The sequence below is a fragment of the Erpetoichthys calabaricus genome, chromosome 18 (genome assembly GCF_900747795.2).
Source record: "Erpetoichthys calabaricus chromosome 18, fErpCal1.3, whole genome shotgun sequence".
In the NCBI taxonomy this organism is placed as follows: Eukaryota; Metazoa; Chordata; class Cladistia; order Polypteriformes; family Polypteridae; genus Erpetoichthys; species Erpetoichthys calabaricus.
This window is the reverse complement of record NC_041411.2, coordinates 64317148-64338909: the sequence shown is the minus strand read 5'-3', so window position 1 is coordinate 64338909 and position 21762 is coordinate 64317148. Positions and strand designations below refer to the sequence as shown.

General features: G+C 38.8%; 1 protein-coding gene across 2 annotated transcripts in view; it reads left to right on the top strand.

Annotated features, from left to right (window-relative positions):
* Positions 1-16579, top strand: part of lhfpl4a (LHFPL tetraspan subfamily member 4a) — a 476207-nt gene extending 459628 nt beyond the window's left edge. For both annotated transcript variants that reach the window (XM_051921531.1, XM_028824825.2), the window contains one exon: positions 15158-16579. In XM_051921531.1, the coding sequence (XP_051777491.1) occupies positions 15158-15211 (54 nt within the window). In that variant the 3' untranslated portion in view covers positions 15212-16579. The remainder of the gene's footprint in view (positions 1-15157) is intronic.
* Positions 16580-21762: the final 5183 nt, after the last annotated feature.

Here is a 21762-nt window from a genome sequence, read left to right as displayed (position 1 = left end):
GGCACTGAGCAGACTCCTGTCAATCATGGAGAATCCACTGCATCCACTAAACAGTGTCATCTCCAGACAGAGGAGCAGCTTCAGCGACAGACTGCTGTCACCATCCTGCTCCACTGACAGACTGAGGAGATCGTTCCTCCCCCACACTATGCGACTGTTCAATTCCACCCCCCAGGGGGGGTAAATGTTAACATTATTCAAAGTTATTGTCTGTCTGTATACCTGCATTGTTCGGAGTATGTGAATTTCCCCTTGGGATTAATAAAGTATCTATCTATCTATCTATCTATCTATCTATCTATCTATCTATCTATCTATCTATCTATCTATCTATCTATCTATCTATCTATCTATCTATCTATCTATCTATCTATCTATCTATCTATCTATCTATCTATCTATCTATCTATCTATCTATCTCCAATCTTCCACATTTTCTCCCATGGATGTGCATGTTTGTTTGAGTTGTAACTTAAACTGACCTGCTCTTATAGTCAATACTAACAAGATAGACCCTCTATGTCAAATAACCACTGGGCTCAGGTCAAAAACCAGCTGAGGACATCATCATCACCACTTTTCATGGGGAAGGTCACAGTGGCAGTAAGCCAAACTGACCAGCCCAGACTTCACCAATACCCAGCTACAGATTCCTGATCTTCCTTTGGAATTCCCAAGCATTCCCAAGCCAGACGAGAGTTATAGTCCCTCCAGCATGTCCTGGGACTACTACAGGGTCCCCATCCAGTGCAACATGCTTGGAACAGCTCTAGAGAGAACCGTTCTAAGGGCATCCTTATGACATTCCCAAGCCACCTCAATCGGCTTCTCTTGATCTGAAAGAGGTCATTACCCACAGCTTATGGCTTTGGACTTAACTACCTCTGCTGAACCTATACTGGACAAAGAGGCATTTGAGAAATTGACATTTGCATCTATAGCTCAGATGGGGGCTACTCAAGGGTTAGAGTTCAAATCTCTAAATTCAAAGGTTGGAGCTTACAGTCTGCCCATGCCAATATGAAGCAAACAAACCCACATTTTAGGCAAATCGTCCCAGTCTAAGTCTGTGCATAGGTGTGTCCTTCGATAGTTCGCCATGCTTTCCATGGTTGGCCACCTTTCTTGCACTTGCTGCCAGTGTAAGCTATTACTCTTCAGGGCCCTGTAAAGCTGGTACAGAATATGCATAACTGGAGTGTGTGCATGTGCGGTGTGTGAACTGACATTCTTTCTAAGTTGTATTCATTACTGCTGGCCACTGACATAGAGGACACCCCTGCAAAGACCAAAAGGGACCCCTCATCAAACCTCCACAAAGCAAAATGTTGAGAAGCAGGTGTGTCACGCCTTATGCTGTTACAGGCAGTAGACGGGTGGGTGCGATGATACTTAAAATCTGTTTATGTTAGCGAGAGTACAATGAAGAGTTCTATTCATGATTTTAAACAAAAAGAAAGAAAAAATTAAGCAGTTCTCAAAAACATACTAGAAAGCAATTGGGCACAACCAGCCATTACCAAACTACCATAGATAACATCCAGAGTATGTAGACAGAGATGGTGGAACACTACCAGCGTCATCAACGGAGCACATCACGTCTGGTCATGTTGAACTCGACAGAAAAAGTTCTCCTCTTGTTGTCCTCTCTGCCCACATCTTCCCATTGCAGACGACCACAAGCTTATTAATAAAGATGTGCTGAGCAACCTGCCAGCCCCAGACCCAGGAAGAAATGAGGATATACAGCATTTGAGCAGAAATAAGCAAATAAAAACACATGGGGGCTTAAAATGTCTCATTATTTTATGTTACGCCACAGCACTTTTCGTAAGAATTGCAATAAATTGGCTTTGCACAGCACGGGTTTTATTTAATTTGGTCTCCAAAAAAATATATATACATATTTATTTGAATAGTTTCTGACTTCAGCAGAGTTGCCGGTGTGGTTTTAATACAGTGGAACCCCCATTTAATGTTTTTCTATTGTGTTTAATGTAGGATATAATAAAGGAAGGAAATTGTCACTGAGTGGTCAGGACCCCCATCAGTACAGGTCTGGGTTGGCCACACTCAGGGATTTTTATAATAGTTTCACTGCGGGTATTTTTAAGATTACTAATTATGCTCCAGTTTTGATCATGCACTGGTTTGTTGAATTTCTGTTGTCCTAATTTGTTTTTTTAAGATTGCTTCTTCTTTTTGTGAATGCTGCTTTATTATTGATATGAACTGCTCCATTGTTAAACCTCCTGAAGTGCACCGTTCTGAAGTCTCTAATTACAATTGTGTTCAAACTCTCTTGAAAATTTCTAAAAACAAACATCCTTCTATATTTCGCTCCGTACCTCAATTTTGACTTACAAGACTGGGTCTTTGCTTTGGCTTTCACGTCTGTCTTTTTGCTTACTGACTCATTACTGTTTTCCTAACTACACATTTTCTTTGTCCCTTTTCCAGCTCTTTCCCTTTCTGACATTCTGATATTCCATTTTGTGCCTGAGCACAAAGGAAAAAGGAGGCATTCTTAGTAAAATGCCAGACAGACTGCTTAGGGCCACATCAATTGCTGAAATGCCTACAACCCCAGATCAGAGAAAGTTAAGACGGCATGGAAAATACAAATTAAAATAATAAAATGCAACGATTCTTAAATTTACTTTGACTTTTATTTCTTTGCAACCCAAGATATTTTGTGTTTTGTCTGGTCAGCTTCATTTCATTTGTCCCAACTTTTTCTGATTAATTGACTAATCGATGAAATTGTACAGAACAGCAGACATAATGATGATCATTGAAGCTCTCCACAGATGGCTACAGAGCCTTCCAGGTCACCCATCCCTCAGGGCCGTCTTAACGTATGGGCACAAGGGGCACTGGCCGGGGTCCCCAGGAGCGTATGGGCCCACCTATGTATGTTTCTGTTTTACTATCAAATCGGGGGCCCCAGCACACTACTTTCTCAAGGGGGTCTATGATGCTATTAATGACAGCCCTACAGCATCCCTCTCTTCCCGTGTAAAACAATGGCACCCCCGCACAACCACGGTCTCTAATCTCTGCATGAAATCTGCACTTCTAACCCTAGGGTTTTGTGTAGCCACATGGACATGTATCCCCTGTTGCCCCAAAATTGTCAAACTCTCAGTCCCTTCAATGAGATTTATAAATCTTTGGCAACCCCTTTCGGAGACTCCCAGAGAGAATCGCTTTGATGATTTTACATGGCATAGAACTGTGAGCCTTACATGGTCATCTGCTTTATCATTTCTTAAAGGAAACCATTACCTTAAACATAATGGTCGAAACATAATTTTTTATTGAAGCTCCTTTAACCAGATTAAATTTTTGTCTTGTTTTAGAGCTGCCATAAAGTGTTAGACTTTAACACTTTCAAATCAAGTGAAATTTATGAGAGGTTTGCAACTTTAACCATTAATAATAACCTTTGTTTATTGTCAGTTCATTTATTTCTTCCATCTTGGAGTTAATTTCTGGTCTATTCTTCTCCCCGAGTGCTGGAATTACAAGGTTTTAGTCGTCTTAATGACTTCCACCTCGTGTTCTGGAGATGCTCCACACATTTCTTTTTTAGACTCACAATTGGGATTTCAGAACTCCACAATGTCCTCAACTGGTTTTTGCCCAGAAATGCTGATCTCATTCATTAGAACATTAGAACAATCTGGATGAAAACAGGCCATTCAGCCTAACAAAGCTAGCCAGCCCTATCCACTTATTTCTCTCAATTATAATAAAAAAATCTTGGGACGAGATGAGACTAATCCGGCGATGAGATGTGACTTTATGAAGAGACTTTTTGAAAGGAAGTCCAACAAGATGGAGACTTTTACCATAAGATTCTTTCAAGTCATGCCCTACTAAAAAACTATTTTCAAACAAGACCACAGTCATCAGGTGCATTCCGGCACTTAACCTGGACAGACACCAATCCATTAAAGGGCTTACTTATGAACACATACACACTTACGAAGATCCGGTTTAGAATCACCCATTCATTTAAATATGGCAGCGAGAAACAATGAAGTCAAACGAATTAATGCGAAAATTTTTAATCGGTTACACGACAAATTGATTAAATGTGTATCAATAGACTATACTGAAGCAGTTGGTGGTGATCGTGCAGAAGATGAAAACATCCATTTACAATACCTCATAGAATATCTACAAGCGTTAAAACCGTACGGTCTTCCACCGGCTGAATTACTGTTGAAAGAAGGATGTATCATAATGTTATTGCATAATTTATGTATGAGTGATGGACTATGCAATGGAACGAGATTAGTTGTATTAAAAATTGGTCAGACAATTCTAACATGCAAAAGTTTAACAGGCAGAAGAAAGATAATGTAGTACGTCTTCCGTGAATAACATTAGACACAAAAGAAGATCTTGATATGCCATTCATATTAAAGCGTTTACAGTTTCCCGCGAGAATAGCTTTTGCTATGACAATTAACAAATCACAGGGACAAACATTCGAAAAAGTCAGTTTATTTATTAGAGAGAAAGAAACGATATTCACTCATGGGCAGATATACGTTGCGTTGTTACGATGTCATTCCAAACATGGAATCAAAATTCAATGCGATATTGACGAAATTATAATTCCTAATATTGTTTTAATTGACGTTTTAAAGTAAAAGTGAAAATAATGCATATGTAACACTTCTCATGAAAATAACAATCTCTTTAACTTGTATATCCGGTTAACCAAACCCGGGGGTTGGTGAGCAAAGCGAGCAGGGGGCAGAGCCCCCTAGTCTTCAAAAAAAACATTCTTATGATCATCTGCTATATTTATTATTTTTTTTATTTCAGTTTTCCTTGGGCTTTAATTAAAAGTTTTACTTGTAGAATAGGGGTTTGATGCCCAAGAAATCAACTTTTGACATTTGTTTTTTGCTTTAGATTATTTTCTTGATGTTAAATGATCGTGACATGAACTCATGATGCCACTTTGTTTTCCTGCCAATTTTGTGGAATTTTTGTTGATGGTTGGTATGTTGTTGTTTGGTAAAGTCAGCTAGAATTGTATGGCATGTTGCTTCACTGGGTCAAAGTTATAAGGGTCAGCGTCGTACACTTCCTGGTTGTCTGAGCTAGCATATATAATTTGAAAACACTTGTCCATATTTTTATTCTTTGTTTTTCTGATTTACAGTTCTCTACATCTGATTAATAATTTTGGTTTGGTGTTGGGGTTAGACATTACGGTTTATTGTTTTTTTTTATTGTCCAACTTAGCCTGGCTTTTTGAGTCCACTCATGGCAAAACAGCACTTTCTAACAAGGGTGTTTTGTACTATAACAAGTGGAGTTGGCCATATTGTTTCACTGTGATAAGATTTACAAGCTTGATGAACCACCTGTGGTCTGCTTCCAGTGTCTGTTGTGATTAAGCAACAATATCAAAGTAAAAAGGGAGAAAGGCCTCCAAAAAGACCTACAAAGCAGGCCAGAATCTTCACTAGCCTGCCTAGAGAGGTAGGCCTCATCCCAGGCTTCCTGACCATAAACTCGGCAAGCAGGTTTCAGTCTGCACTTACCCAAAATGCAGCTTGGCTTTCAAACTTCAAAAATACAACTTTGAATTTTCCAGAAACACAAAAATGCTTTCCAAGGGAAAACAAAAACAGTAAAACCTTTGACTTGGAGTGACAATTAGAATTAATTTGAATAAAATAAGTAGAATAAAAATGGAAAAAGGAAGGCCAAATAATTTGCCTAAAGGGCAATTTAATTTGTGAATTTCCCATTGGGATTAATAAAGTATCTATCTATCTATCTATCTATCTATCTATCTATCTATCTATCTATCTATCTATCTATCTATCTATCTATCTATCTATCTATCTATCTATCTATCTATCTATCTATCTATCTATCTATCTATCTATCTATCTAATAAGCTATTCTCAAGCCAGAAATATAAAGGTTGATGTCAGTGATGTCAAGGAGAACCCACCTATTGTTTTCACCCACAAAAACACAAGAAACAAAGGAAAATGCACAATACGTAAAAACTGTAGTTAGGTCCATAAGTAATAGGACAGTGACACAATTTTCATACTTAAGATCAATATGTACCATTGTACATTCTATCACTCTCCAGACACTTAAGGACCTAACTGTATATACTGTATATAAAATGTAAAGTTCACTCACTCACTCACACATTCATCAACCAAAACACTATTCCCCATTTAATTTAAAACCTTTCGTTTGGTGGGATTGTACATCTAGGGCAGTAGGTATCTGCTAAAATAGAATTTTTTGATACTGTATGTATATTTAGGGTTAAAAATAACCCCTACAATAGAAAAACTAAATTTCCAAAAATCTAAAAAACATTTTGATTAATTTGATTGAAATTTAGTGATATTAAAAAAAGGAAAATTAGCTGACTCATGTTTTTTTTGTAATTTGCCTGTTTATTTTTTTATTTGTCGATGTTACGGGTAAAGCTCACATTATCCAAAAGATTACCCAGGTAAAGTTATCTAAGATTATTATCTAAGATTATCTAAGATACGTTATTATCTAAGATTACCCAGGTAAAGTTAGAAAGTCACATTCTATTCCAGCTTTATTCGGGTCTCTTGGATAATGTGGGCTTTACCCGGGTAATGCTAAGTTTACCCACTTTTTGTGTTTTACCCATAACATTGATAATAATCCTGTAGTGAGTAGGCGATGCTAACACAATGCACACATGGTCAGAGCAACACTAACACGGGACTGCCAGTTTATACAAATGAAGGCTTCCATCAAAAGTAATAGCAGGGTACACAAAGAGTGGCATTGACCAATAGTGATGACAGACAAGTGAAGTCTCCTTAACATGAGAAAGACACAAGATCATGTTTGGTATGTACAATGAGCTGTGAAGTGAAAGGAGCAAAATTCAGCGAAGCTCAAGTAAGTTGTGGTTAGCAAACACGCTATAAAGCTTGAGTGTGGGTGCCATATGCTGTGGCTGTGAGCATACGTGCTACTTCACCAGAAACAAAGAAGAAAAGAGAGAGGCAGAGGAGGCAGTGGTACCCTCGGGTCCAAGACAAGCTGTGAGTGATGCACAACCAGTAGGGTGGGGGGGTGAACAGTGTACTGTATATGCTGTAGTTTACCTAAATTCGTTTAATTGTATAATTCTTACTTCTCTCCTGTTTTGAGCATCACTCCTCCACAAAGACTTTATCCGTTACCTGTCTACATTTGAGAATCTCAAAGGGGTCACTAAAATACATTTATGTAGAGTAAATAATCACACAATTAACAATATTCAATTCATTATATGGGCCACATAAATGTGCAGTCTGTAAACGTCATTGCTATTTGAATTATGTTAAAGTGAAGCAGGAATCAGTGTTAGAACACAATTGTCTGGCTATGGCTTTTGAAGTAAATCCATATTAATAAAGTTTAAGAAACAAATTACAAAAAAAAATAGAAGCTTGAACATACAAAAACACAAAAAGAAATACTTAAATAATGATGTAAACAAACAAATGAAAATTGTAAACATCTTGTAATAATAATAACTAGGGGGCTTTGCCCCCTGCTCGCTTCACTCGCCAACCCCCCTGCCTGCACTACGCACCAGCAACTTCGCGTCTCTGCAACTCACAAACAACAAAACTTTGAATTCTCACAGATAGGCCTCTTCATTGGGAAGAAACACTGCTTTTCCATGATGGCAACAGTGCATGGTTGTAAATGTTATAGATGTGGGCAGGACTTTTCCAAATCTCTTTACGGTACTAGGGTGTTGTACTGTGTTAGCCATTGTGAATGTAGAGAAAAGCCAAGCAAAATGACACCTTTTATTGGCTAACTAAAAAGATTACAATATGCAAGCTTTCGAGGCAACTCAGGCCCCTTCTTCAGGCCTGAGTTGCCTCGAAAGCTTGCATATTGTAATCTTTTTAGTTAGCCAATAAAAGGTGTCATTTTGCTTGGCTTTTCTCTAAAATCTCTTTGCATAAAGTCTTATCTTGCAGGGCTTGAAATTTTCTCTCGCAGGATTTCACATTCACCAAATAACCAATCTTTTAATTCTCGTGGATACACCTCTTCATTTGAAAGAAACACTACTTTTCCCTGATGGCAACACGAATTAGACGACCTACAAGCCTACGATTAAGGCCGGGTATATACTTCATGCTGCAGCGGACGCTCCTGCTACACAAGCGTTGTACTGTTTATACTTGCGTGCGTACTTTACGTAAATCTGGAGGAATCCGCCAGGTGGCAGTGCGAGATATTATCATGGTGAGAACAGGTTCGGCTTCTCTGTGTTATGAATTGCCTAGAACACCCATTAAATTCCGATGACACCTTACCGCAATATCTCTGAAAAGGATATTTATTAATTAAATCCAGGGATGTGTCCATTCCAGCAAGCTTTGGGCACGAGTGAGAAACAATCCCTGGACGAGGCCTCGGCTCATCGCAAGGTGAATACGAGCACACACATACACGCTGGTGTCATTTTAGCGGCACCAAATCCCCAAATCTGCATATCTTTGGAAGAAAACCGGAGCACACTGAGGAAACCCAGCAGGAAAACATGTAAACTCCAGGCAGGGAATATCAGCGACGTGACTCCCTGCAAGACAGCAGCGCTAACGCTCCACCACTGCGTCCCCCCTTATGTGTGTAATTATTAACAGTATTCATTATTTAAACAAAATTACCGATTTATCTGTAAAATGTAATATACATACTTCAATGCTTTTCATCATGAAAGTGATATCAAGTATAAATCTAAGGATTCAAAATGTGCAGAGAGTTGGAATATCATACATTTAATGTGCTCAGTGTAGCGATCTCTTGCTGTTTGCCACTGCTGTCAGTACCAGAGGAATCTCTAGAAAAAAAGACGGCACAGAAGACGGTATGTGAGACTTTTAAAATGTATCATGTCATTACGATCGGGAATATGCAACGCTTTAATATAAAAGAACAACGAATGCATTTGTATGTCGGCATTTTGCTTCACCACATCGAACCATTTATCAAAGCGCGTACACCGATCTCATAGGATCCGCAAAGTGGCTTTCTGTCACATGCAGATAGTAAACAGAGACTCTGATGTCATATTCCAACTTTTAGCACACTGCGCCCCCCAACTTTTTGCTGGTACTGCAACTCGCACACGCGTCGCATTAATTTCTGAGGACCTGCTCAGAGGATGCATCAAATGAACACTGGGAACGCGTGGCAGCCATGATGCGGGCGCGTACGCATTCTGAGCGTGAAGTATAAATGAGCCCTTAGGATGAGGGTAGTTAATTAATTGGTCATTGAAGAATATTCCATGTTTTTGCCTTGAAAAGCACTTGGCTAGCTATCGCAATAGGTTTTAAGTCATTGTCCATCTGTACTGTGAAGAATCGTCCTATCAGTTTTGCAGCATTTGTCTGAATCTGAGCAGGCAGTATAGCCCTGTACACTTCAGAATTCATCCTGCTAGTTCTGTCAGCAGTCACATCATCAATAAACACCACTGACTGACTTCCATTAGCAGTCATGATGCGGGTGCATACGCGTTCTGAGCGTGAAGTATAAACGAGCCCTTAAAATTTAAATCAGAACAATATATTCAATCTTTTTTCACTGTTCCGTTATTTCACCGAGTAATAATTTCCATTTGTTTGCACTAATGCGATCTTTACTATCATTTTTTTGAGACTTCGAATTTTCGTACCACCATTATCTCTAACCTGCTTTCCATAGGTATTGCGCCAACGTTTTTGAATTCTTTACAACGTTCTACTTTGTCATCTACTCTTTGTCTTTTTAATTTCTGGCACCGGGCGTGGTTAAATCTCTTGGCACAAAGTCTTGTCTCGCAGGACGTGAAAGTGTCTCTCTTCAAAAGATCATGTCTCGTCTCAGGATAAAAAGTCTCGTCTCCCAAGATTTTTTAATATAATAGAGAGATAATAATAATAATAACTACCTGTATACTACTCATCTAAGATGGATTGAAATCTAAATGATCAATCTAAACCTCAGTGTTAATGTTTGCAGTGCACAGTGCAATGCATATGACTCTGTTATATGTCATTTGTATGGGATTCTTAAAAGCAGTTTTAATCTTTGTGATGTTCCAACTGTTGGAATGACAGATGCAATGCTTTTTATTGCTAAAATATTTGAAATGCACCATCGTTTGGAATGACAGAGACATAGCAACTGGATGAACACAAAGACATGTATCCTTTTATTGAGGAGGATAAACCCAAACTTTCCATTATTCCCACTGATAACCCATCAAAAGAATAGAGTTTCCAATAAAATTATGTTTTCCAATGACCATCAATAAAAGGCAAGGTCAGTCACTAAGAAAAGCGGGAATTCATCCACAGCAGGAATATTTTACTCATTAACAATTGTATGTGGGCGGCACAGTGGCGCAGTGGGTAGCGCTGCTGCCTCGCAGTTGGGAGACCTGGGGACCTGCGTTTGCTTCCCGGGTCCTCCCTGCGTGGAGTTTGCATGTTCTCCCCGTGTCTGCGTGGGTTTCCTCCCACAGTCCAAAGACATGCAGGTTAGGTGCATTGGCGATTCTAAATTGGCCGTAGTGTGTGCTTGGTGTGTGTTTGTGTGTGTCCTGCGGTGGGTTGGCACCCTGCCCGGGATTGGTTCCTGCCTTGTGCCCTGTGTTGGCTGGGATTGGCTCCAGCAGACCCCCGTGACCCAGCGGGTTGGAAAATGGATGGATGGATGGACAATTGTAGCATATTCAAGAGTAAGCAGCGCCAGTGAACTAATAATGTTATTGGTTAAAAAAATAAACTATAAATATTATACACATAACAGTACTTAGTTAATTTCACAGTACTTTTGCTATATCTGATTAACTGACAGCACTATAACCAAGGCCTATTGTCTTAGAAAATTTCCCAAGCTGGGTAATACAGCTAGTAATATATAAATGTAATAATATTAACAAAATTAGGAAAAACATATGGCAAAAATAATAAACATAAACCAGGGATTAGGCTAACAGTATCCAGCTCACACTCCAGTCTGTAGGATTTGTTCTAAAGGTTTGCAGAATGGGAACAATGAGGATTTTGGGTGAAGGGGAGAGCGTGTAATCTGCATAAGACACTGAACGAAGGGAACTGTGGTGCAGAATAACTCAGGGAGTTGAATAATAGCCTGCTCTGCATCTAAAACCTATTTGGGCAAGCACACATCTTTAAGTGCTGATTCTTGCATAATATTTGTGATGGTATTTGCTACATCAGACGCTCTATCGAGTTCAGATTGCTTGAGTAGTTTCACTTCTACAGCGGAGAGGCAGGGTATTTGTTGGTCTCAGCATGACACATATGCCACTCTTTTGCATGCTGCCCTGCTGTAGACAGATTTGTTAATTAGTCCTCAAGACAGGTTTCCAGCCTGCTCCAGCTGGCATGCACAGCTTTTTTCGGCCTTGGCATTGTTCCCACATATGCAGATTATCAATGTGCACTCAATATTTTTGATTTACAGTAAGAGTTATCTTTTAGGTGTCTCCTTTCTTTAAACCTGCAGAGCATTACTACTTACCATTACCCATATAATATTTCCTGTTTATCTATTTTTAAAAAGGGGTCATATAATCATATAAAATTAAAATATATTTATATGTACGCCACAAGACAGACATGTCCACAGACCACCATGTAGGATGAATCTACTGGTCAGACTCAGCAGAGTGAGCTGATAATAATCCAAAGGAAGCACGTTTTCGTAATACAAAAAGAGACCTTTTTTTGGCAGGCACTATATGAACTATACTAGGAAAAACCAAAATTGTCATATCTGCCAAAGGCCTGAAATACCCGCTACATGAAAATAACAGTCCCCAAGTCAAGTTTCACTACATGTATTTCCTTCAGTTTCATAAATTCAGTGAAGGGTTGTAAAAAAGTTGAAATCTCTCCCAGGACATTAGGCGTAACGCAGGAACCAGCTCTTGATGGTCCATCACGTTATTTATGAAATGAGGTTTCAAAAGTTCTCATTTCATGTGGTTTTTCTGTTCAAAGATCAGATCTGTGTCACATAACAGTGAAAAAATCAGAATTGAACTGCAAAGTGAACATACAACAGAGATGATTAGCTGATACTGTGTAATGTCTCGGTCTCATCTTGGCGCTTGGTCCAATGGTTTCAGAAGTAGCACCAATTAGACAAGAGATGCGAGATGGAGAGCCGGTGCCTCCGCAGAAGAAGGCCCAAAAATGCCACAGTGGCAGTTGTCCATCGGCCAGTGTCTACCTGCTCCAGATTCACTCTCCTCCTGCTGTAACCCTCAGAAGATCACAAAGCTGGACTTGTCTGTCCAGGCACTAGTAAGACTGTTTGCTTTCTCAAGGAAGAGGGGTCACAGAGGGAAATGTGCAACAGCAACATTTATTTCTATAGGATGTTTTCATACAAATGATGTAGCTCAAAGTGCTTTACAAGATGAAGAAAGAAAAAATATAAAAATAAGATTAGGGAATACTAATTAACAAAGAATAAAGTAAGGTCCACTGGCCAGGGAGGACAGAAACAAACAAACAAAAAAAAAACTCCAGGGGCTGGAGAAAAAAAAAACAAACAAAATCTGCAGGGGATCCAAGGCCACGAGACCACCCAGCCCCCTCTAGGCATTCTACCTGACATAAATGACCTCAATCAGTCCTCATGGTTTTCAGGCTTCACGTGGAAGAATTAGAAGATAATGGTAATGTGGACCTCTGGCCTTTAATCCATCAATGTAGGGACAGCACGGTGCATTGATCGGGTGGTGGGGACGCAGATTGCCACCACAGAAACCCAGCAACAGAACAGCAGAGAAAGCAGGGGTTATTATGGATTTCAGCAGCAGCCAGAAGACAAAAAATTTAAAGACTGAATGAGGACCACAATTTAATAATAAGTGCTTCCTAACAGTATGGCACCATCTACTTGGAATGCGTCAGTGTTGTATACTTCCATCTTTTTGGGTTGAGCAACAGATACATTCACACAGCAGAGCAGAACTGCTAATACAGTGTGGTGTCTCATGTGCATTTATCTTGTTTCAAATTGTCCAAAAATGTTTCCAGGGAAAGAGTCAAACTGTAAATGTTGCAATCGAGCTCCATCCTCACTGGGCCACATGTTGTAGGTGTGCACCCAAATTAACATCATTTTGGACAAATATCTTGGCATGCCCATCAGACAGCCTTGGTGTCACAATCCCTCCAAACCCATTAACAGCTGTACTTGGTGGACTCCCAGACGGGCCTAAAGTGGAGAAGAACAAACAAACTGTAATTGCCTTTGCTACACTATTGGCACGTAGACTTATCTTGTTCAAGTGGAAGAGTCCCACCCCACCACTCTTAAGTCAGTGGGTAACTGATGTTATATACTATTTGAAATGGTTCGGTGGCAACTGGGTGACAGTCAACTCTGCGAAAAGACAACTCCACAAAAAGACAACTTGGCCAAAGACAACCCGGCGAAAAGACAAGACAGCGAAAAAACAACTTGGTGAAATATAACTCGACGACATCCTCTACCAGTTAGGTTCAAAGAGATTCTTTAATGATATTTAAATGACAACGTGATTTAAAATGTTGAAAATAAATTTATATAATTGACGAACGAACTTTATTCTGCAGATGGAACAAACTCTATCTTACATTATCTTCTACAACCAAAATTGCTAATCCTTTATATAAATTGTATTGATTGTAATCGTATGATAACTTTATTTAGAATACAATAGGTGACCTGCGAGTACGGCTTCTCAATGTATTGGGACTCTCATAAAGCAGGTGATTCTGTGGATTTTCCAGCGCCCTACGTTGTCATTTAAATATCATTAAAAATCTCTTTGAACCTAACTATTACCTAACTGGTAAAGGATGTCGCCGAGTTATCTTTTCACTGAATTGTCTCTTCACCGAGTTCTCTTTCACCAAGTTGTCTTTTCGCCGAGTTGTCTGTCGCCCAGTTGCCCCTGAATGATTTGAAATTGGAAAAAATCTATTTCTCACTTAGAGGATCTGTTCGATTTTTTTTTTACAATATGTCAGGATCTAATTAGCAATATTTTAGAATAAGCTTCCATTTTGGGAAAATTGGTACTGTACCCTTCTTTTCTTGCTCCTTTTACAGAGTAGCATTGGTTGCTGGCTCCTCTCTCTTTCTCTTGGGTGCGGGTCAAATTTTGCTTTGCTTTGATTTGTTAAATTTGACTTGACTGTAATGTAATGTTATCTGTTTCTAATTAAAATCAGTAAAAATACATAAAAAATACAGTGTGGTATCTGTGCGTCTTTTCATCTCAATGCTCAATACAATAGTATAGGGATGGGCAATGTCGGTCCTGGAGGGCTGAAGGTTTTCATTCCAATCCAATTGCTTAATTAGAAACCAATCCTTGCCAATCTCAAACCTTATTTAATTTTATGGCTGGTTAGTCTACAATGTTAGGTTCTTATATCGTAGATTTTTCCTTTCCAAGGATATCCTCCAAATGATTTGAAGCCTAAAACGGATCATCTTCAGTCTGTTACATTTTTCTATTAAGTGTTTTATTAAATCAAGCAGTGCATGATGAACACACATGGATCTAAATGGGAAAAAAAGAATGGAGAACTGCTGGCTGCTTTGTCATTTGCATCTTATTGCTAATAAGGAGCCATTAAAACTCTGAATGCAGCAGTTTAAGATTGAAATAAGCAATTAAGGGTGGGGAACCTTAACAAGCAAGACCACTAAAATGAAGGATCAAAATGTCACTTGAGCAATATGTGCTTCATCATCAGCAATAATTAACTTCTCATTAAAAAACTGGGTTGGAACAAAAGCCTGCAGCCACTGCGGCTCTCCAGGACCAACATTGCCCACACATGGTATAGCTGAAGCACACTGATTCCTAACATATGAATCCAATATGCCAAATCTAGAAGTTATCGACTGATGACAATAAAAGTCACCTAATCAATGTACTCTAATGAGCACTTTCTATCCCTCAGCCTTCTAACTTTACATCTGTTGTTTTCTGTGCCCATAAAAACACCTCAGTTACTCTCTACTTCCCAATATGACATCTTCCTCGACTTATTTCCCTTCTTTCTTTTCTCTTTCCTAGATTGAAGTCCGGGACTGCAGACAAGCAAGGTGTGGAGTCCGTCAGTTTCGCTGAGAAGAAGACCCTCGGCGTTCTCAATTTGCACTTTCTACTCATCCATCGTTCCCTCTACTACGGTTTCCCCTCTCCAGGATAGTACGCCAGCTTGTTCAGGACTTGGAATTCATAAATACAGCACAGTTTGTAAAATACGTGAAGATGAAAAAAAAAAAAAAAAAAAAGAGATCACTTGTACAAATGGTCACTTCAGCTTTACTAAAAAAACAAAAAGAGAAAAAACAAAAACACAAAGAAAAACAACACCTCTGGGAAAAAATGCTTCCACGCAGCGGAGTTTTCTTTATTTTCTTTTCCTGTTTCAATTTCCAGCTATAAAAGTGAAATAATAAACAATGTGTAAATAGTTAAATAAAAGATTTGGTGTTAAACATTTTGGAAGACAATTCACCAGCACTCAGGTGCAACTTGAAATGACGAAGCGGACGAAAACTGAAAGAAATCCTCTTTTTTGTTTTTTTGGTTTTTTGTACAGCACAGTGTGATTTCTCGGACTCTTCTTTTATCGTTGAAGAAACTGAATCATATCATTTTATTTCATATTTCTCTGTGTTGATGGCCCCGAGAAGTGGTACTAAAGATATAAAAGAATGAACTGTAATATTAATAGCAAGTAAATAAAAAACAGGGTCATTCATATACATACTGTATACATAAGTAACCATGTAGTGCCCTCTAGACAGACGTCCATTGAGGCCATAAAGGTCAGCGTCATGTTGCTGAAACGCCTGGTTTTAGGATCGTCAGCGGGAGAAGAGTAATGACCTTTTTTTTTTCCATAAATCCCACTTTAACATCGCCTAGGTGTCCAAAGCATGTACTTTACTAGAAACCAGCTAACAGCCTGCTCTGCTTTAACACTATATGCATTTTAATCAATCACAAGAGTTCTGTTTGGTTTGATTTGGTTGTGAATTGTAAAGGTGGATTAAACACGGAATTTATTAACAAAGGATTGTTCTTTTTAAAAGGTGCTTTGGCCTTCTATTCAAGACAATGCATTAGTTACAGATCATGATTTGTGTGTGTGTGTTTGTGTGTGGGTTGTCTGTTGTCCCCTTCTTCAAACATCCATCACCCTGAAGAGCATGGGACTAGAAAAGCCTGGGACGTGTGCATCACATCGCAGATTAACATGCAGTACAACATCTGTGTGTTTACGCACATTAGGCATCGTACACATCATATATTTATGTATATACATTAGAGACGGTCTGTATATATCTGTATACATTACATATGTGGGCGTGTGTGTGTTTGTTCAGATTCATACAGTAAATAAAAAATAAGCAACACTCATGTATTTATATTATAAACATGAATGCTCAAACATACAGGCAGCGCGTAAAGTCAGAGGCATTCATATCAAAAAAAAAAAAAATCTATTTTTTAAATTTGTATTTATTCCAACTGTTTCCGCTATATTCTGTTTCTGCAGCGTACCCATGAAGAGTAAATGCGTCATATGTACGTATGTAACAATGGGTAATCCGTAAGAACCCATTCTACTACTGAACGAGATGTTCTCAAAGGTTTTATATTTTAAAAATGCCATGTCTTTTAATGGCACACTATGCAGGGTCTTTATTAGCATCTTACCTGCACTCTGTTGAAGATCTAAGTATAGTTTAGGACTCTTTCGTACCCTCGGTTTGCTCCCCGTCCACTAAAGCAGCACACGTTTCTCTTGTTTCCTTTGCTTTGAGATATAAACGAGATGTTCAATGAGATGTGTAGAGAACTTTTCTTATCATCCACTCTCACCTACATAAAGAAAACTTGCTTTATAGTTTTAACATACAGTGTGTAACAGTGTATATATACAGTATATAAATTTATATATCTATATATATACCTGCTCTATTACCTGTAAATAACTTAATAATTCAAAAAACGAGTCATGATTGATTTTATCAAAAAAAAAATAACCTTATCATATGAAAATTTGTTACTTTCCTTTGTTGATGATGAGATTTAAAATGATTAAAAAGTGAAGTAATCTTTTCATTAAGTGGTAAAGAAAATGGATATAAAATAGAACAAGCATTAATAAAAAATAATGTTTTCTTTTTACAAAAAGTCATCAATTGTGTCAATATTTCTTGTTATTATGGCCCCAAGTCCTAAACTTGTCTAAATGTTTAGTTGCTACGAGAAAGGAATCATTGCAAAAATATTGCAGACCTGGTGGACTTACTATCTATGGTACGTAAACACACAAAACTAAACTGTATTTGGATGAAATGAACATATCAGCCAAACCGAATTCTTTTTCTATGTGTAGAAGTTCTCCTGCTTTTCAAGAAACATGCAACTTTTGTACACCTTCAATAAAAATGTTTTTGGCCTGGGAGGCACGCAGTTTTTGGGCCGATCATTCAACTCCACCAGCAGACCAACGAGCTCCTAAGGATTCTTTGAGGCGTCCCGTGGCCAGGCTCGTGTTCTTGCTGTGTTAAGGTTAAAAGCACAGAGAGCATCAGAAGGCTCACTATGTTAAATTAATCTGCACCGTATCGACACTTTGTTGGCGATTGCCTGTATATCACATAAAAATAACTAAGCATTACTGAAAAGTGGGCTTGTTAAATGACCATGAAAAGAGAAGAGGCCACCCTACCAGCAGTTAATGCCATTGCAATATGAAGGGTCAAACACCACGTTTTACGCCAGTTCCATGCTTTATTCAGTATTATAAAAAGACATAGGAACTGTATGACATGCCCTTGTGTGGATTAATTACTGTATATACCATATATTATGTATAAACAAGAAAGGAAGATAAGCAAGTGTCCATGTTGAGCTTTATAGACTGATCTTGTCAATGAGCAGGTGAATGCTGCCAGCAGGTCTGTCACAGTAACAATAGTATATTGTTCTCTCCTTATCTCTCTATAATGAATGACCACAGCTCACTCAAATTCATATCCATGATGGACTCTTTCTAAGGATCAACCTACAGATAGAGGGAGAGTATCTCACACCCATACCGTCTCCTTTTTAATCAGGGGGCAACACTCCAGAGCAGGGATCTCAAACTCCAGTCCTGGAGGGCCGCAGTGGCTGCAGGCTTTCATTCTAATCCTTTTCTTAATTAGTGGCCTGTTTTTGGTGCTAATTAACTTCTTTCGAATTAATTTTAATTCACTTGTTTTTTAAGATTTGTTGCCTGAAATTTCTTCATCGTTCCTCTGAATTGCTTCATTTCTTTCCTTAAACAGAAATGAACTGTGAAGTGAGGGAGCCAACAGAAGACCAACTAAGTCAGGGCCTCAAATTCCAACCAGTTGCTGAATTAGGCATCAAGTCTCATTGTTAATTAAACCCGTTCTTTAATTCCATGGCTTGTTGCTGCTCTCATTGTGCAATAGCAGACATTTTCAAAATTGTTGACTTTTTCTTTACTTTTCTAAGAGCTCTTTTAAAATGTTTTGTGGACCTGAGCAGATCAACATTCCTGACACCTCCACCCTTTTTTATTTTCAGATATTGTATGATGGGCACAGTTTTCTAGTCAAGTTTTGGTTCATTTTGTATCTCATGATTATTTATCTGCTAAATTAGGAATTGAGGGGTCTGAGTCCTCAAGAGTAAGTCAATTAAAATGAATTCAACAGAACTTAATTAGTAGCAAACACAGGTCACTAATTAAGAAAAGGGTTAGAATGAAAACCTGCAGCCACTGCGTCCCACCAGGACTGGAGTTTGAGAGCCCTGCTCTAGACCACTGTGGCTTCAGGTTTCTGTTCCAAACAAATTCATAATCAGTGACAACTGCTTACACTGATCTCATTTAATTATCTGGCACTTTTTTCTCTTCTCTTATTCTACATTAAGAAAGCACAGCGGCATGAGTTTTACATCATAAGACATTTAGAAACATTTCCAATTTTGCTATAGATTTAAATGCTTAACTCACTTTTGTTGCTTTCATTATACGCGTATTTTTCCCTTTCTCTGTGCAATTTGCTCCCTTCATTGTATCTTATTAATGACAATTAAAAACAAGCAGAGCAAATGACACTGAATCATGAAAGGCTGCAACTACTTCAGCGTCAGACCCACTAGTTAGAAAACAATGGATTAATGAAACAATTAGAACACCTGGGGCCTCATGTATAAACGGTGCGTATAAACAGAAATGTTGCGTAAGAACGTTTCCACGTTCAAATCGCGATGTATAAAACCTAAACTTGGCGTAAAGCCATGCACATTTCCATGGTACCTCATACTCTCATCGTACGCAAGTTCTCCGCTCAGTTTTGCAGACTGGCAGCACCCAGCGTCAAAGCAGTGCTATTGTTCCTGTGTGTTTACCCTTTCTTTTTCAGATCCACGTCCCTGACGTGGCTTTATAAATACACTGAAATTAACCGTATATTGTTTATTAGTTTAATGCATCTGATTGTAATTAACCAGTAACAATATAATGGTCCACGGAATGGTCAAACTATTCCAAATACCATAACTGCTTTAACGTTGTTACTCTCACTGCACCGTCTTCTTCTTCTTTCAGCTGCTCCCATTAGGGGTTGCCACAGCAGATCATCTTTTTCCATATTACTCTCACTGCACCACTCGGAGCAGCTGATCGGAAAGAGAATTATCGGTATACAGCATCAAGCACACGTTGCCTCAGCCATGCTTCCTATTTGAACTGCTTCTCACATGGCAAACGCTTCAAACCTTTCCTGTACGGACCTCGCGGTTCAGAAAGAGTTTCATCCCAAGAGCTCTAAACGCACTCAATCAGTCCATCAAGTGCTCCTTGTAGAACTGTTTGGACTTATAGGTAAAATTACCTCACTGTAAACTTGCACTACAGTTATAATATTGCACAACCTGAGCCACTTTATGAAGTGCGTATTTACATATGATGACAATATCATTTTTAAGATGAAATGCAGCAAAATATGTTTATTATATTATACAGATAAAAGCACTGTATGCTTCACTGGAACAGGCATGAACGATAGAATAATTAAACATGTACTTTGAAGATATTTCAATGTTCCTTAAAAGTTTTGAAAAATCGGCATCATAAACTTACAGATGGCTTAACGTCTATTACAGCACTGATTGTGTGACGATCGGTTACTTGGAGAAAGAAAAGGAAGGACAGGAATTGGAGGTTAGTACGTTTGAAAGAGACAGTACTGCAGCGGCGGCCTTAGGCATTTGAAAACTGTGCACTTGCACAGGGCCGCCAAATCCCAGGGGCCGCCACGTCAATATACAGTATATTGAATATAAAACAGAAAGAGAAAATAACGACACAGCTGCAAACACAGAGGCAAATTTCGGCAAAAGTTAAACGCTTGTGTCATCAGCATGAGGCGGCTATGCAGTGTACGCAACGGACGTGGCCATCTGCCGTGCATAAGATACCATATTGACATTGGCGGGCAAAGGGGCCAATGATTCTTTCTCTGCCCAGGGCCGTTACGAGCCTAGAGCCGCCCCTGAGTATTGCTGCAATAAATTATTTCATCGAAGGTCGCGCACAATCACTGCGCCACCGTGTTCCCATGTTTAATAACGTGCTTTAACTCCTATCATCATGAAAATGATATCATGTATACATCTCAGTATTTTAGTTATTCAGAGAGCCGTAATATCACGAATGTAATGGATTCTGTGTCCTGTCAGATGAAGAGAAAGCCCGTTTAAGAAGCACATAGTGATTCACACACATAGAGCACATAGAAGAACACATACAAAACAAAGCATTTAATGTGCTACTTTAATTACAATGGGATTTGTGAAACTGGTTAATTAAACGATTTTAAGATGAAGTTTATTATGTTCTACTTTAATGACAAAATAAACTACGTAATTAAAGTGGAAATTTCGAGATTGAAGTTGACATTTCGTGCTTTTTTCCCCACTGTGTGCCTTTTTTTTCTCTACACCCTAATAAGCTTTCATATGACACTCAGATGGTGGGCTACGTCTTGCCTTTTCATGGCGACTTTGATATCTGATAACTTCTTTTTTATTTCGGGCACTGTGCGAATTTGTGAACTTGAGCTTTCGAGTTTCTCTGACACGCTATGTCAGTCGATTAGCTTCCTTTTGTTGTTTATATCACTGTTTAAACCAACAAATAGTACGTTTTTCCTTGCCTCCACTTGGTATTCGCTGAAATTCTTCCATTTTCCCTCTTGCTTTTCCCATTGTCTTTTCACAGAACACTGAGCTTAAGGGCTATTTATATTGCTTTTAATATTCAAAGAGGTGTAATTCTGGGGGGAGTTGGGGCGGGACAGCAGGCGCGTGCACGAGCGTTACTTTTCACGCTGATCTGCATTTATGTAGTAGAAGAATGTGGAAGTTTGCGTATGCACAGATTCCTGCATCTGGATTTTTCTGTGCGTAAGCACATTTCGGCTTTTGTGCTTACGTCATGTTATAGTGCGAATTCTACGCACGGCGTTATGCATGAGGCCCCTGGAAAAGTAGACTGAACATCAAGATAAAAATATTGTTAAAAAGAAAAAAAAATTCTTTTTTCCCATATAACTGCTTAGTGCATTTAATCTACTGTC